Source organism: Rhinatrema bivittatum, chromosome 4, assembly GCF_901001135.1.
Source record: "Rhinatrema bivittatum chromosome 4, aRhiBiv1.1, whole genome shotgun sequence".
NCBI classification, from domain to species: Eukaryota; Metazoa; Chordata; class Amphibia; order Gymnophiona; family Rhinatrematidae; genus Rhinatrema; species Rhinatrema bivittatum.
Genome location: NC_042618.1, coordinates 74407442 through 74422962, shown reverse-complemented (window position 1 = coordinate 74422962; position 15521 = coordinate 74407442). Strand labels below are relative to the sequence as shown.

General features: G+C 40.1%; 1 protein-coding gene across 3 annotated transcripts in view; it reads right to left on the bottom strand.

The window, feature by feature from the left end:
- MAP4K5 (mitogen-activated protein kinase kinase kinase kinase 5) overlaps window positions 1-15521 on the bottom strand; it is a 341354-nt gene that overhangs the window by 63244 nt on the left and 262589 nt on the right. For 2 of the 3 annotated variants that reach the window (XM_029598353.1, XM_029598354.1), the window contains 4 exons: window positions 14904-14964; window positions 10055-10057; window positions 9842-9956; window positions 8432-8490 (listed from right to left, as the gene is read on the bottom strand). In XM_029598353.1, coding sequence (XP_029454213.1) covers window positions 8432-8490; window positions 9842-9956; window positions 10055-10057; window positions 14904-14964 — 238 coding nt within the window. The remainder of the gene's footprint in view (window positions 1-8431; window positions 8491-9841; window positions 9957-10054; window positions 10058-14903; window positions 14965-15521) is intronic. The other variant, XM_029598355.1, reaches the window with a different exon arrangement.

Below are 15521 nucleotides of genomic sequence, written 5' to 3'. Positions count from 1 at the left end.
TAAGTGGAGATATTTCTGAAGTATCCATTGTCAGGAGATCAGAGCAGAAGTACCAAGAGCCAGAAAAAGCATTGCCTTACATATAAAAAGTTGGACATTTTTAAGATGGTTCAAGTTTGGTGAAAAGCTTACCTACATATCTAAGATATTAGGGATTGCAACATCCACAGTACAAACAATCCATGAAAATAAAGACAAAATTAAAAAAAAATGGAGACTGCTGAATATATGGACTGAGGGTCAATAGTCTGATGGAGTGTGGGATGGTGTTGGTGGCAGAAAATTGCTTTGAAAGATCCTAATCCAGAGTAGGGGGTTAGAAACAGCCTCTCCTGATTTTTTCTGTGCGGGTTCTAATGTGAGGAACAGTAGGGCTGGGGCTGCCAGAGGAGGGACTGGGAACTATGTAATTAACACGAAAAAAAGTATAGTAATTTCTTTAAGGCCAATATTTAAAAAAAACAATTCTGTCTGAGGTAGTTTTAGCAAGCAAACAACTTTAGGGCTCTGCTGAAAGCTTTTGCTAGACTGGGGTCTGTGGTCTTAACTATGACTAAACTCCAGCATGAGGAAGTGGTCAAATTTGAGAAGTGGGTTAATGCTTATGCAAAATCTGTTTTCTCTGTAATATTTACCTCCTTAGAAGAGCTCATAGCTCTCACTGGGAAAAACGATCGCCAGCTCCAACAGAGGGATCGTGAAGCCCTTTTGGTATGAAGGAGCATTATATTGGCACCTCGGTTTCAGAAACCACTCTTGCCTTCGACTGTAACTCCGTTGTCCTCTCCTCCTTCCGAAGAGCCCATACAATTGGGGCATTTTCGCTTAGGCCCAGAGGGGAGACTTCACTGTAGGCAGCAGGGTCTTTGGGTTAAAAGGTGGCCCAACCAGCACAGTACAGACAATGTCCACTGAAGCCAGGAAACTTCAATGCCTAGGGTCTTGTGGGGAGCTGACCCTATGCTTCACCATTCCAGCTCCCCAACTCTTATAAGAACATAAGAAATTGCCATACTGGGTCAGAGCAAGGGTCCATCAAGCTCAGCATCCTGTTTCCAACAGTGGCCAATCCAGGCTACAAGTACCTGGCAAGTACCCAAACACTAAGCAGATCCCATGCTACTGATGCCAGTAATAGCAGTGGCTATTCTCTAAGACAACTTGATTAATAGCAGTTAATGGACTTTTCCTCCAAGAATTTATCCAAACCTTTTTTAAACCCAGCTATGCTAACTGCACTAACCACATCCTCTGGCAACAAATTCCAGAGCTTAACTGTGCACTGAGTGAAAAAGAATTTTCTCTGATTAGTTTTAAATGTGCTACTTGCTAACTTCACAGAGTGCTCCCTAGTCCTTCTATTATCCGAAAGAGTAAATAACCGATTCACATTTACCCGTTCTAGACCTCTCCTGATTTTAAAGATCTCTATCATATCCCCCCTCAGCCGTCTCTTCTCCAAGCTGAACAGCCCTTACCCCTCTTCAGCCTTTCCTCATAGGGGAGCTGTTCCATCCACTTTATCATTTTGGTTGCCCTTCTCTGTAATATCTCCATCACAATTATATCTTTTTTTGAGATGCGATGATCAGAACTGACAATACTCAAGGTACGGTCTGGTCTTCGCCATGGAGCGATACAGACATTATGACATTTTCCGTTTTATTCCCCATTCCCTTCCTAATAATTTCTAATATTGTTTGCTTTTTTTGACTGCTGCAGCACACTTAGATCTTTTTCCTGGGTGGTAACTCCTAATATGGAACGTAACATCGTGTAACTACAGCATGGATTATTTTTCCCTATATGCATCACCTTGCACTTGACGACAATGAGAATCGGATAAAAGAAAGCCCTTTATTAAAACGCCCAACTCTGGCCGAGTTTCGCTCTTTTTGCACAGAGCTGCCTCAGGGGCAATTCATTCAAGCAGGACTTGGAAAAGTCAATATCGTATTGATTATCAGCGCGGATGATTTCACTCCAAAGCAGTTAGACTTTCATTTGTTCACGTAGCGATGCTGTGTAGTGTCAGCAATGGAATTGAATGCATTCGATATATATTGAATCCACATAACGAGCAGTCTTACAGCTGATTTTTCTCAATCAGCTGTAAGACTGCTTGAATGAATTGCCCCTGAGGCAGCTCTGTGCAAAAAGAGCGAAACTCGGCCAGAGTCGGGCGTTTTAATAAAGGGCTTTCTTTTATCCGATTCTCATTGTCGTCACTGCTACACAGCTCACTGGATCGGTTACCGATTTGTTTTTTGGGTTCACCTTGCACTTGTCCACATTAAATTTCAACTGCCACTTGGATGCCCAATCTTCCAGTCTCGCAAGGTCCTCCTGCAATTTATCACAATACGCTTGTGATTTAACTACTCTGAATAATTTTGTATCATTTGCAAATCTGATTTCCTCACTTGTCTTATTCCTTTCCAGATCATTTATAAATATATTGAAAAGCACCAGTTGAAATACAGAACCTTGAGGCATTCTGTTTGCCCTTTTCCATTGAGAAAATTGACCATTTAATCCTACTCTCTCTTTCCTGTCTTTTAACCAGATTGTAATCCACAAAAGGATTCAGCCTCCTATCCCATTACTTTTTAGTTTCCTTAGAAGCCTCTCATGAGGGACTTTGTCAAATGCCCTCTGAAAATCCAAATATACTACATCTACTGGCTCACCTTTATCCACATGTTTATTAACCCCTTCAAAAAAATGAAGATTTTTGAGGCAAGACTTGCCTTGGGTAAATCCATGCTGACTGTGTTCCATTAAACCATGTCTTTCTATATGCTCTGTGATTTTGATCTTTAGAATAGTTTCCAGTATTTTTCCCGGGACTGAAGTCAGACTTACAGGTCTATAGTTCCATAGATTGCCCCTGGAACCCTCTTTAAATATTGGTGTTACATTGGCCACCCTTTAGTCTTCAGATACAATGGATGATTTTAATGATAGGTTACAAATTTTAACTAATAGATCTGAAATTTCATTTTTTAGTTCCTTCAGAACTCCGGGATGCATACCATCCGGTCCAGGTGATTTGCTACTCTATTTATTTATTTTATTTAACACTTTTCTATACCGACCTTCATGAAAAAATTTCATATCAGATCGGTTTACATGTAACAAAGGGTATAACTTAAACAAGAACAATTCACTGGAAGCGGAAGTTACATATAACAAGGGTAGTTAACTTGGAGGCTAGGCTAGTCAGAGGTATAGGACAGTGTAACTGAAGAGAACTAGAAAAGGCAATGAAACAAAAGAAACGGTGGCTTAATTATAATGTCTAAACATAGCGGGGCGTTAGCCGGTAAAGCAGAGTCCTGTCCGGTTGACAATTAATGGCTTAGAAAGTTAGGGGAAGGCCTGGAGGAAGAGCCTAATTCTGGAAGATGGCTAATTCTGTCCCCTCGATTCATTCATCGCCTCTTGTGTTCCTGCTTCTGCTCCCTCCCGCCTGCTTGAGATTCCCTCATTTCGCGTTGTGACCCTGTGCTTTTTCTGTAGCTGGCCCTTCCTTGTGGAACTCGCTTCCAGAAAATATAAGACGTTTCGATAGCGTTTCGATAGCGTTGCGTTTAGTTTGTCAATCTGGCCTACTACATCTTCCAGGTTCACAGTGATTTGGTTCAGTTCACCTGAATCATCACCCTTGAAAACCATCTCCGGAACCGGTATCTCTCCACATCCTCATTAGTAAACACAGATGCAAAGAACTCAGTCTTTCTGCAATGGCCTTATCTTCCCTAAGAGCCCCTTTAACCCCCTCTGTCATCTAACGGTCCAACCGGCTCCCTCACAGGTTTCTTGCTTTGGATATATTTTAAAACATTTTTATTATGGGTTTTTGCTTCTATGGCCAACTTCATTTCAAATTCTCTCTTAGCCTGCCTTATCAATATTTTACACTTAACTTGACAATGCTGATGCTTTTCCCTATTTTCTTCAGATAGATCCTTCTTCCGAATTTTTGAAGGAGTGTTTTTTGGATAAAATAGCCTGTCACCTCACCTTTTAACCATGCTGGCAATCGTTTTGCCTTCCTTCCACCTTTCTTAATGCATGTAATACATTTGGACTTCAAGATTGTATTTTTAAACAATGTCCACCTTTCAATATTTTTCTATTTTCCTCATTTTAACAAAGTTTCCCTTTTGAAAAATTAGTGTTAGAGCTGTAGATTTACATATTGTCTCCCTTCCAGTCATTAGTTCAAATTTGATCACGTTATGATCATTATTGCCAAGTGTCCCACCACATTACCTCTCTCACCAAATCCTGCATTCCACTAAGAATTAAATCTAAAATAGCTCCCTCTCGTTGGTTCCTGAACCAATTGCTCCATGAAGCAGTCATTTATTCAATCCAGGAATTTTATGTCTCTAGAATGTCCTGATGTTACACTTACCCAGTCAATATTGGGGTAATAGAAAACTCCCATTATTACTGCACTGCCAAATTGGCTAGCTTCCCTGATCTCTCAACATTTCATCATCTGTCTGATCATTTTGGCCAGGTGGACGATAGGGGTATACTATCACTATACTCTTACCCAATATACGTGGGTTTTCTACCCATATAGATTCTACTGAGCATTTAGTCTCTTGTATGATCTTTATCCTGTTGGACTCTTATACCCTCCTGACCATAAAGTGCTACACCCCCACCAAGTTGACCCTCCCTATCATTGTGGTATATTTTGTACCCTGATATAGCACTGTCCCATTGGTTATCCTCCTTCCACTAGGTCTCTGAGATGCCAATTATGTCTATCTCATCATTCACTGCTATACATTCTAACTCTCCCATCTTACTTCTTAGACTTCTGGCATTGGCATACAGACATTTCAAAGTGTGTTTTTTGTTTGTATAAATAATCTTCTTTTCAGTTGATATGGATAATTTGGAATTCTTTAGCTTAGGTGATTCTTTACTTATAGACACATGGGCTACTTTTGCATTTATTGGAACCTATGTTGGGATGCCCTAACTCTACTGTTTCATTCGTATCCTTCAAAGATACATTCCTCCGACCCATGCACTGCTGAGTGACTGTCAGCTTTCCCCCCTTGTTCTAGTTTAAAAGCTGCTCACTCTCCTTTTTGAAAGTTAGTGCCAGCAGACTGGTTCCATTTTGGTGAAGGTGGAGCCCGTCCTTTCCGAAAAGTCTCCCTCTTCCCCAAAAGGTTGTCCAGTTTCTTACAAAACTGAATCCTTCTTCCCTGCACCATCGTCTCATCCATGCATTGAGACTCCGGAGCTCTGCCTGCCTCTGGGGACCTGCATGTGGAACAGAGAGCATTTCAGAGAATGCCACCCTGGAGGTTCTGGATTTCAGCTTTCTATCTAAAATCCTAAATTTGGCACCCAGAACCTCCCCCCACATTTGAACATGTTGCTGGTGCCCACAAGCGACAGCTGGCTCCTCCCCAGCATTGTCTATAATCCTATCTAGGTGACCGCGAGGTCCTCCACCTTCGCATCAGGCAGGCAAGTTACTAGGCAGTCCTCATGTCCACCAGACACACAGCTATCCACATTTCTTGATTCCTGTGACCCTGGAGCTGGGTTTCACATGTTTCACTATGCAGGCCTTTGTGGACTCTGGAGGAAACAACTTGAAGGAACTCATCGAGCAACAATTCTCACAGTCCAGATGACCACACCATTAAATATCATCCTCTGTCTATGGAGACTCTATTCCAGGCCGAGTTATTCTAACCATAGTACCCATGCCCTTACACACCAGTCTTCTACATATGGAGAAAATTAGTCTGCATGTGATCTCCAGGGCCACTCATTCCATTATCTCGGGACTACCATGGCTCCAGCGGCATCAACTGCAATTTGACTGGACCACCCTTCAGCTCGTCCAATGGGGCCATGAGTACAAGGGACTCCTGCTTGTAACCTCTAGAACCTCCTCATCCCATGACTGTGGCTACTCTATTTCCCGGTCTGCCCCCACACTACTCAGTCTATCAAGATTTCTTTTCTAAGGAAAAGGCTAAGACTTTGCCACCGCACCGCCTCTACGACTGCAGTATTGAACTCATTCCTGGGGCCAAACCTCCGGGTGGTTGGGTCTATTCCTGGTCACCTCCTGAGACTCAGGTCATGACGATTACATTTGGGAAAATTTGTAACGCAGACTTATCTGTCCCTCTTCTTCTCCGTTAGGTGCCAGGCTCTTCTTTGTCACAAAGAAAAACAGCTCCCTCAGGCTGTGCATTGACTACTGCAGTCTGAATGCCATCACAAAGAAAGATCTGTACCCATTACCACTAACAGAACTCTCTGACTGCCTGCAAGGCACCAAAATATTGACAAAGCTGGACCTCAGGGAAGCATATAACCTTATTTGAATCAAGGCTGGTGACGAGTGGAAAACTGCATTTAATACTTGTGACAGACATTACAAATACTTAGTATTGCCTTTTGGGCTTTGCAATGCTCCAGTGGTTTTCCAGAAAATGGTCAACGAGATCTTCCATGACTTCCTTTATACCTATGTGGATGTATACCTAGATGACATCTTGATTTTTTCCCAAACATCAAGTTCTCACTGTCAAGATGTCCGCATGGTCTTACAATGTTTACAAGAGCACAATCTCTATGCCAAATTGGAAAAATGTCTTTTTGAATAAGAGGAACTTCCTTTTCTAGGATACATAGTTTCTTATGATGGTTTCCATATGGACCCTGCCAAAGTGAAGGCCATCCAGGACTGGCCCTGTCCTGAGGGGCTCCAGGTGCTACATACATTTTTGGGATTTGCTAATTATCGTCACTTTTTCACAAGCTACTCTTCTGTGGCAGCATCTCTCACGGCCCTTACCCACAAGGGCGCCAATACCAAAGATTGGCTACCTGAAGCATTAGAAGCACTTTCGAAGCTGAAAAACACCTTCTCAGATGAGCCTTGCCTGCATCACCCGGATCCTACACGACCCTTCATCTTAGAAGTTGATGCTTCATTTCTGGGCGTAGGAGCTGTCCTTAGCCAGCACACTTTGGAGGGAGTCCTCTGGTCATGTTCCTTCTTTTCTAGGAAGTTTTCTCCAGCTGAGTGTAATTACACTTGGTGATTGAGAGCTTCTGGCTGTCAAACTAGCTCTCGAGGAATGGTGTCACTTACTCGGAGTCCAACACTGTTACAATCTACATGGATCAAAAGAATCTCAAACATCTCCACCAAGCTTGGCAGCTCAATGCAAGACAGACCTGTTAGTTTTTGTTCTTCGCATGCTTCAATTCTGAATTGTGGTATCGCCCCACAGTCTTGAACCAATGGGAAGATGCTCTCTCCCGCTCCTTTCAAACTGAGGATGTTCCAAAGCTTCTCATCCACATCATTGATCCCACTGGATATTCTTGGCTACCAAGGTAACCTGCCCGGCCAAGCAGACTGTTGTACCCTCCAGACTCCATGAGAAATTGTTGAAATGGGCCTATGACTCACGTGCTGCAGGTCAACTCGGGCGGGCACAAACCCTTGAATTGCTTTAGTGACACTACTGGTAGCCCCAAATGAAGCAAGATGACAAGGCCTACACTGATTTGTTTCTCACTTGTGGACAGCAAAAGCACTGCATGGCTGACCCTGGGGGTTATTACAGCCATTGCCAGCTCCCAGGGAGCCCTGGACCCACCGGTCTACGGACTTTATAGTGGACCTCCCAATCTCAGATGGCGCCATTGTGATTTGGGTGCTGATAGACCAGTTCTAAAAGATGGCACACTTCGTCCCCGTACCAGGTCTCCCGTCCACACTAGAATTGGCGTCTCTCTTCACACTCCATGTCTTTTGCCTGCATGGCTTGCCCAAGCACATATTATCTGATAGAGGTGCTTGCTCTACACAAAGTTCGGCATTACACTAATCACACCACAGCTTATCATCTGCAAGGTAATAGACAAGCAGAATGCACCAATCACACTCTTAAGACTTTCCTTTAATCATACGCCAATAAGTGCCAAAACAACTGGGCACTCTACTACCTTGGGCCAAGTTCTCTTATAACACACATATCAAAGTGGCCACCGGATCTTCCCCCTTTCAGCTGGTCTATGGAAAACAGCAACTACCTCTTCTGTGGCTCCCCGTGACAGTACCTTCACCAGTGGCTCAACTGTTCATCCAACTGTAAATTACCTGTTAAATTTTTTTTTATCAAGTGTTTAGGATAACTAACAATCTATATTAAACATTTCAAAAGTGGCATATTACATTACAAGCTGTATAGTCATAATCATACATGCACCTCTAGGGTGCTAAAACATTTGTCCTTCAGCCTTCTACCTTGCTGTGTACCACCAGTAATCGTATATGCCTTTACAACTTATTTCTTACTTACACAGTGAATTTCAGGAAAAAGTTTAAAGATTAAATGAAGAAAGTCACAGAAATGCATACCTATACAACATTTGTGGCAGCCTTTTGTGTCAGGAATCTTTGTGGTTAAGGCAAATTTTCTGAAAGCAGAAAATGTATCGTATTAATCTTCACAGAATGTTTTGAAATGTTAACAGTAAAGTAAAATAAGGCAAAAAGAAAACCAAAATATAAAATAAGAGGGACCCTTGTTATCTTAAGGCTAAGTTCTAATAGTCATACTGTCTTGGAGATATCTGATTCGTTACCTTTTATTAATTCAAGAGAAGAATGATCTAAAAATGAAGCTGCACATGGAGTATTCAAGATCACACAGGTTATCTTCAGTAGATGTCAAGACATCTGCAAAAGAGACTCATGCCATCTCAATAGCTCATGTACAGCATCTCTGGACAATTCTTATGTTGGTTCAATAAAAGGAATCACAAGCAAAAAACAAAAAGAATCCTAGGGTCAAATGTCTTTTCTAGCAATGCAATACATTATAATTTAACAACTTCTAAAACATACAGTACTACACTTGATCTCAGCCAAAAGGTGGAAGACCCTAGTGGTATATTTCTGGCAACTGGACTGCATAAAACTATGCAAAGGGGAGAAGGGATAATATTTTTATTACAATAATTATTCCTTGACCAATAGCATTAGTTACACTGAAAGTGGGGGATAAAGTGATTTTGTCAAGGTTGATGAATCAATGGTAAAGAGGAATTTCCATCCTGAGACTTTTTTGAACTTTCAGGACAGTGTTTGAACCACACGTTCTCCCCTGTTTTTATTCACTGCAGCATACAGCTGCCATTCTTTATCAGGCTTTCAGCCAAAAAGCATCACAGTACTACAAAGGTTACTGCTCCCAGGCAGAAAGAGACACATCTTAATGAACAAGACTGATGCAAATGATCCAAAGATGTTTCCGTTCTCATATAAAAGCCTTTCTAATGTTATAAGGTGGAAATCATGTTCATATATAGAAGAGTAAACTTCTACAATCTACACTTTTTGCATACATTTATGAAAGCACTTAATTTATAAAGCATTTACAATTACTTATCTTTGAGTAATTTGGGAGCTAATTCCAGTAATTTACTGAAGGGAAATTTCTCCCTTACTAGATGAAACTAGATGTCAATTTCACAACATTTATCATCTGCATTGAATATCACAGCATTAATTACCATATGGTACTACCTGAAATTATCACTGCTATGTTTTTGATATATAGATAGAAATAATGAAAAATTATCTTTGCCTCGGTGCAACAGTCCACTGTAATTCCCATCTGCAAGAAACGCTGCACAGAGAATAATATGTATAAGCATGCTAAGCCTACCTGCACACTTCATCTGCTGAATGCTGTTACTTTTCTCAGTATACAAACATGTTAGGTTAGTTTTCACATTTGGCTAAAAGAGAGAGAATTTATTTTACCTTGGTAATATTCTGTCTGGGAATCTGTGGGTCTGAATATGGGCAGCTAATCCTGGCTTTTTGGCTTGCTCAAACAAACCTATTAGATTGTGTGAATATAGCTGACATGATTTCCCTGTTAATATACAAAAAAGGAAAAAAAGAAAGTTTTATTGCTATATACGGAACCAAACCCCAATATGTAATGTTCCAGTCATAATGCAAAATGATTACCTTCTACAGATGATGGTCACGTGTTAGAAATGGAAGCCAAGCCAGAGTGGAAAGAAGGAAAAAACACAATTACAAAAATACACAAGCCTCTGACCTGCAAAATTCAGGTAATCTGTAAAAAATTATGCACAGGAGTCCATCTCTGCAGAAGAGAGTCAAATCTCATCCCAGGTGAAGTGAAGACCTTGGTTTGCAGTATGAGAAAAAAATACTGCGGGCACAGTACCGCCAGACTTTTAGTCATTCACACGACTCAGAACTTTGTAGAACTGAGGCCAAAACGAGTCATTAACAGTATAAGGTTAATCATTGTAAGACGTTTTGCTTTTGTATTTGTAATTTCTTTTGAGGGAGGTGCGGGGTGGGGGACTGAGAAACATCACTACTCACATTTGGTTCAGAGAGAACCAAAGGGCTTATACTTCAAGCTTTGCCATGTCCTCATTAATGAGAAATACTAGAATTTCATGTCAAATCCATTCAACTTTATTAACCAACACTGTATTTGCCAATGTTTAATAAGAGCAAAGCACAAAGAAAGTGGTAAGACATCGCATTGATTTAATGAAAGATTATGAACATGATCTATATATTATTCATATAAACTAGGTTTAAATATCTTTCATTCATTTAGCAGAAAATAGAATAAGTCAAATACACATTACATAAAGGGCCAGATTTAAAAAGGGTTTACACTATTTTAAAAAGGCCTGGCAATGCGTTTAAGTCCCAGGGCTTGCAAAAAGGGGCAGTCCGGGGGCGGGGCATGGGCGGTCCCAGAGGCCTCAGATACAGCGGCCATTGCCACTGTGTAAAAGGATGGTGTGCCGGCAGGTGCAAAAGTTATGATAAAACTTTTGGTGGGGGGTTAGGGGAAGGGGTGGGAAGGGAATGGGGAAGGCAGCGCGGCTCGGCATGCACAAGGTGCACAATTGTGCATCCCCTTGCACGCGCCGACCCCTGATTTTATAACTTGCGTGCGCAAGTTATAAAATCAGGTGTACATGTGCGCAAGCCGGGTAGCGCGCGTGCCCTTTTAAAATCTACCCAAAATAATTTAACTACATTTGGATAAGCTGAGAAAGAAGGAAATGATTGTCTCAACAGATCATTTAATGATAAAAGATTTGACATGAACTCCTAGAGACTCTCGACTCATAGTTCAATGCACTATACAGACTATCTCCAACTAAAACAACGCAAAAAATACTAATACAATATACAGAATTATATAAGGGAGTAATTTTATATAATTGTATGATAATTTTAATTTGTTTTCTTTGGGGACAGCTTACAAAGAACTCCTTTCCTACAGAGGGAAAATATTCAAACAAAAAAATAAAGATAAAGGAGAAGTTTTGCAGGAAATCAAGCATCTGTGTGAGGGCTAGGAGCCATGCAATAAGTACATTTAGCATGACTGGACTAACTGAATACAGGAGAGCGTGTGTTAGCAGATTTAGATTTCAATACAAGCTGCATTCAAATCTTGTTTTCTTCCATGCATCCAGTTCAGAACCGACCAAACATTTGCTGTAGCAAGCCTCTGGCACTAAGACACTATGGATACCAGAGGCAACTGGCTTCTCTCTGATCTATAATCCAGGGTTGCCAATTCCCAAAAAACATTTATTGACAATCTGACATTTTTTTTTACTGACAACCCAACTATTTAATCACATACCATTAACATGACCAAGATATGTGGTGGGAAAGGTATAAGCTCCTTTTCAGGTTTCTTTCTCGACAGGCAGCTTCTCTTTAGCTGGCTGGCTTTCCTTCTCACCCTCCCTCCCTAGGTTGTATGATGGATCAAGTTAGTTTCTCATCAGCTTTTCTTTCATTAGTTGGCTTGCCTGGCACTTGCTCTTTCTCCTCTTCCCATACCCTCTGGATGGCATAGAGCCATATGGATAATCAGCTTCACTCCAACAGTGTAGTCCCTTTTAAAATTGAAAAGCATAGGCCATGGTTTCACCATGCAGCACTTTAGACTCCTGCCTATGCATCAATGATAGAGGAAGTCAAGAGATGCATGCCCAAGCCATAGATTGTGTTTTCTAATTGTAAAAGGGACTATACTGCTGGAGCTGAAAGGAATCAGCAGTCAACAAATTATAAATAAGCAGGTTAAAAAAAAAAGGGACCTTAGGGCAGTTTCAATTTTAGGCCAGTATACGCACCACTCAAGAGAGCGAAAAATCAAAAAATGATAGAGAGAATAGCTCAAATATGCAAATAGATAGCTCCCAAACCAAGGTAATTTATGTATTTATAAAATTTAATTGCTTTCCAATTTTATGATCATTTCCAAAGCAATGTACATGTTTAACTATCACATAAAATCATACAAATAATAAAAGAAATATACATCCATTAAAACAAAACAGCATAACATATGGCCATCTTTTTATAGCCACCATGAACAGACCTGCCGACTCAGCCCTAAACCTTAGGAGCATACCCAGTTTTAATTCGGAAACTCTGATAACATCAACCATGTTTTTATTTTATGCCGAAATCTCATCAGGTCCATTTCTTCCCTGATGTCCAATGGAAGACTGTTCCATAATTTTGGAACCAACATAGAAAAAAAGATAGATTTTGGAGTCTTACATGACGGAAACTCTTAATCGGGGAAAGTTGCAGCAGTGCACCATACTGAGAGCGAGTAACTCTCAATGGACGTTTCCAAAGAATATTATTCCGCAAATGAGGGCGGCCCTGTCCTCGAAAGATCTTATATGCTAGGACAAATACTTTAAACTTACATCTCAGTTTGGCCGGCAAAGACAATAGTTAGAAAAACTCAGACATAGCTCCTCAGTTTATGCGTGGTGGAACTACCACATTAAACCTATGTGGAGTAAGAAGTCAATCATAGTGAGACCATCAAAGACAGCACTAAGAAATACACTTTTTGGTATTTTATATGCAATTAACATATAAAAGTAATCTTCAAGATTGAAACGATGCAGAATAATGTTTCAAATTGAGTACCCTGATGCTGGCTGCTTTTTGGAGGAATATCTTTGTCAGGAACCTTGATAATTAGCTTCTTTCCACACTGCATACTAAGTCAAAAAATGTCAAGCACCATCTTGACTATCCTGGAAGGAGAGGAACGTTTATAAAGACAAGAGATGTATCGCTAAAGTGGCCAATCAGTGACGAGATAAGATACATAACCAATGACAGCATAGAAGATCCATATCCAGCATTATTTGTGTGATATACCTGCTTAGTGACATTACTTGGACATGGGTCTTCTATGCTGTGATTATCTCGTCACTGATTGGTCACAGTAGCAGTATGTCTGATATCTTTATAAACGTTGTTCCTCTCTTTCCAGGACAGACAAGATGGTGCTTGATTTTTTGATTTAGCATTAAGTGTGGAAAGAAGCTATTTGCCCAGTCCCCTGATGAAGATATTCCTCCAAAACAAGGCCAGCATTGGGATACTCAATTTGGAACATTAATCTGCATCACTTTAATCTTGAAGATTTTAAAATAAGTTTTTAATTGCATATAAAATAAAAAAAATTTTTTTTTTAGTGCTATCTTTGGTGGTTTCACAGTAGTTTTCTTACGCCACATAGGTTTACATTAGTAGTTCCACTGTGCATAAACCGAGGAGCTATGTCTGAATGTTTCCACTTTTTCTAACTATTGTCTTATTATTAACTTGGTTAGAAGCTATCTATTTACATATTTGAGCAATTCTATCTATCAGATCCAATTCTAGTCATTTTTATGGCAGTTAGCAACCCTGTTAGTATCATAGTTAACAAGTTCAGTTACTGCAGAGGAAAGTCTACTAGCTTTCAGGCAGATTCTTTCAGAATCTGACTTTAGATCAGGAAGAACTACATAAAGCTCTTCTTATTGCTGTTACTTCTGACAAGAAAAGAAGAAACATCGCCAGGAAAATTTTTAAAGAGGTCCTGTTCTAAAAAAAAAAAAAAAAAAGTTAATGACTAGCTAAATTAACTTGGACTTAGGTAAATGGTCAGTGAAGTCTGTTACCATTTTCCTCAGGCACTCCTTTCAAGCCCATGATAGAGGCCAAGGGCAAGAGCAAGATTCTGCAAGTCTTCTCAGCTCCAAGTTAAAGCAAAAACTGCAGTGTTTGCAAAGCAGGTCCTCTTCTTTACTTAATCTTTATCATTCTCTTAGCTGCACAACTTAACTTTGGCACTGAGTAGGCACTACTATTTTAATTTGAATGCAGACATCTTCCCTAGATTTGTCTGGAGATTCACATATGCTCTGCATCACAAATAAAATCCAATAGTAGATAAATGCCTAAAGAGGTCCATCTTGTTACTTAACCTTGAATATCAAATGAGATCTTAGCAAGTGTCAATAAAGGACATAGATACAAAACTCTGGAGAACAAAAATCGAAGGTCTGAGCCTGGATGAGCACTACTGTAACTGGTATCTTTAGAACAGTGAAGTAAAAGTTACACCAGCTACCTCACTATATCACAATCAACATATCCCTCTGTTGCAATAAATTGGCTTTACGAAAACCCTACAACAATACATTTCACTATCCTCAGGATGTATAAAGGTAAAAATAGCTAGAACTCAAATTATTATTTATGACTTTGTACCTATAATTGCCAAACTTTTCCTTTTTGGTTTCTGCACAGAAGCCCCAATTATCAGGATATTCAGTAGTGTGCAGACCTGCTGGGAACTCAGCTCACTGGGAAGATTAGAGTGCATATATATCCAATCTGTACCAAGAGAATTACTGATGTCTGTACCAAGAAGGGTTTACAAAAATTAAATGTTGAAAAGTATTTCATAGTTACACCTTGTATAAATATGTATACATACCTGACAACGACATTAATGTGTTATTGATAACATACAGCCATGTACACTTTCGTGGAAACAACTAAAAAATGAGAGAACATTGAAAGATAAAGAGAGACATTAATGAACCATGTCTAACTGGTGTTATCACTTAAATGCTTTATGTAACTAATTTTGTATTATTGAGCTTTTTATCCTCTTTTGTTATTGTCTTATCCTCACTATGAGCTGTCACATCCTACAGGACAATCTCAAACACCTAGCTCCAAAGTCATGTCATTAGGAAGTGTATTAAGTACTTTTTTACATCATATGTCAAGAAAAAGGGAATTCATTTTCATGCAGGCAGTGTAACCTGGCCAGTGGTAATAGGGATAGCAACATATAAAAGCAATGGTGGCAGCAAAGTAAGTGAGAAGGAAAGATACAGAGTGCAGGCACACAGACGTATAGAGAAGGGAGGAGTCACAATTCAAATAGCAGGAGATGAATAAAAGACAGTAGTGATGTGAGGTATTATCTAAAGGATTTCTGAAGCAATGTAGGGGGGGCTCAGACAGTACCCATAAGGCTTTGAAGTGAAAGATAACTTGGCCTCTTCACCGTCTCGCCCCACAGAAGAAACACAAGCTTTTGTGG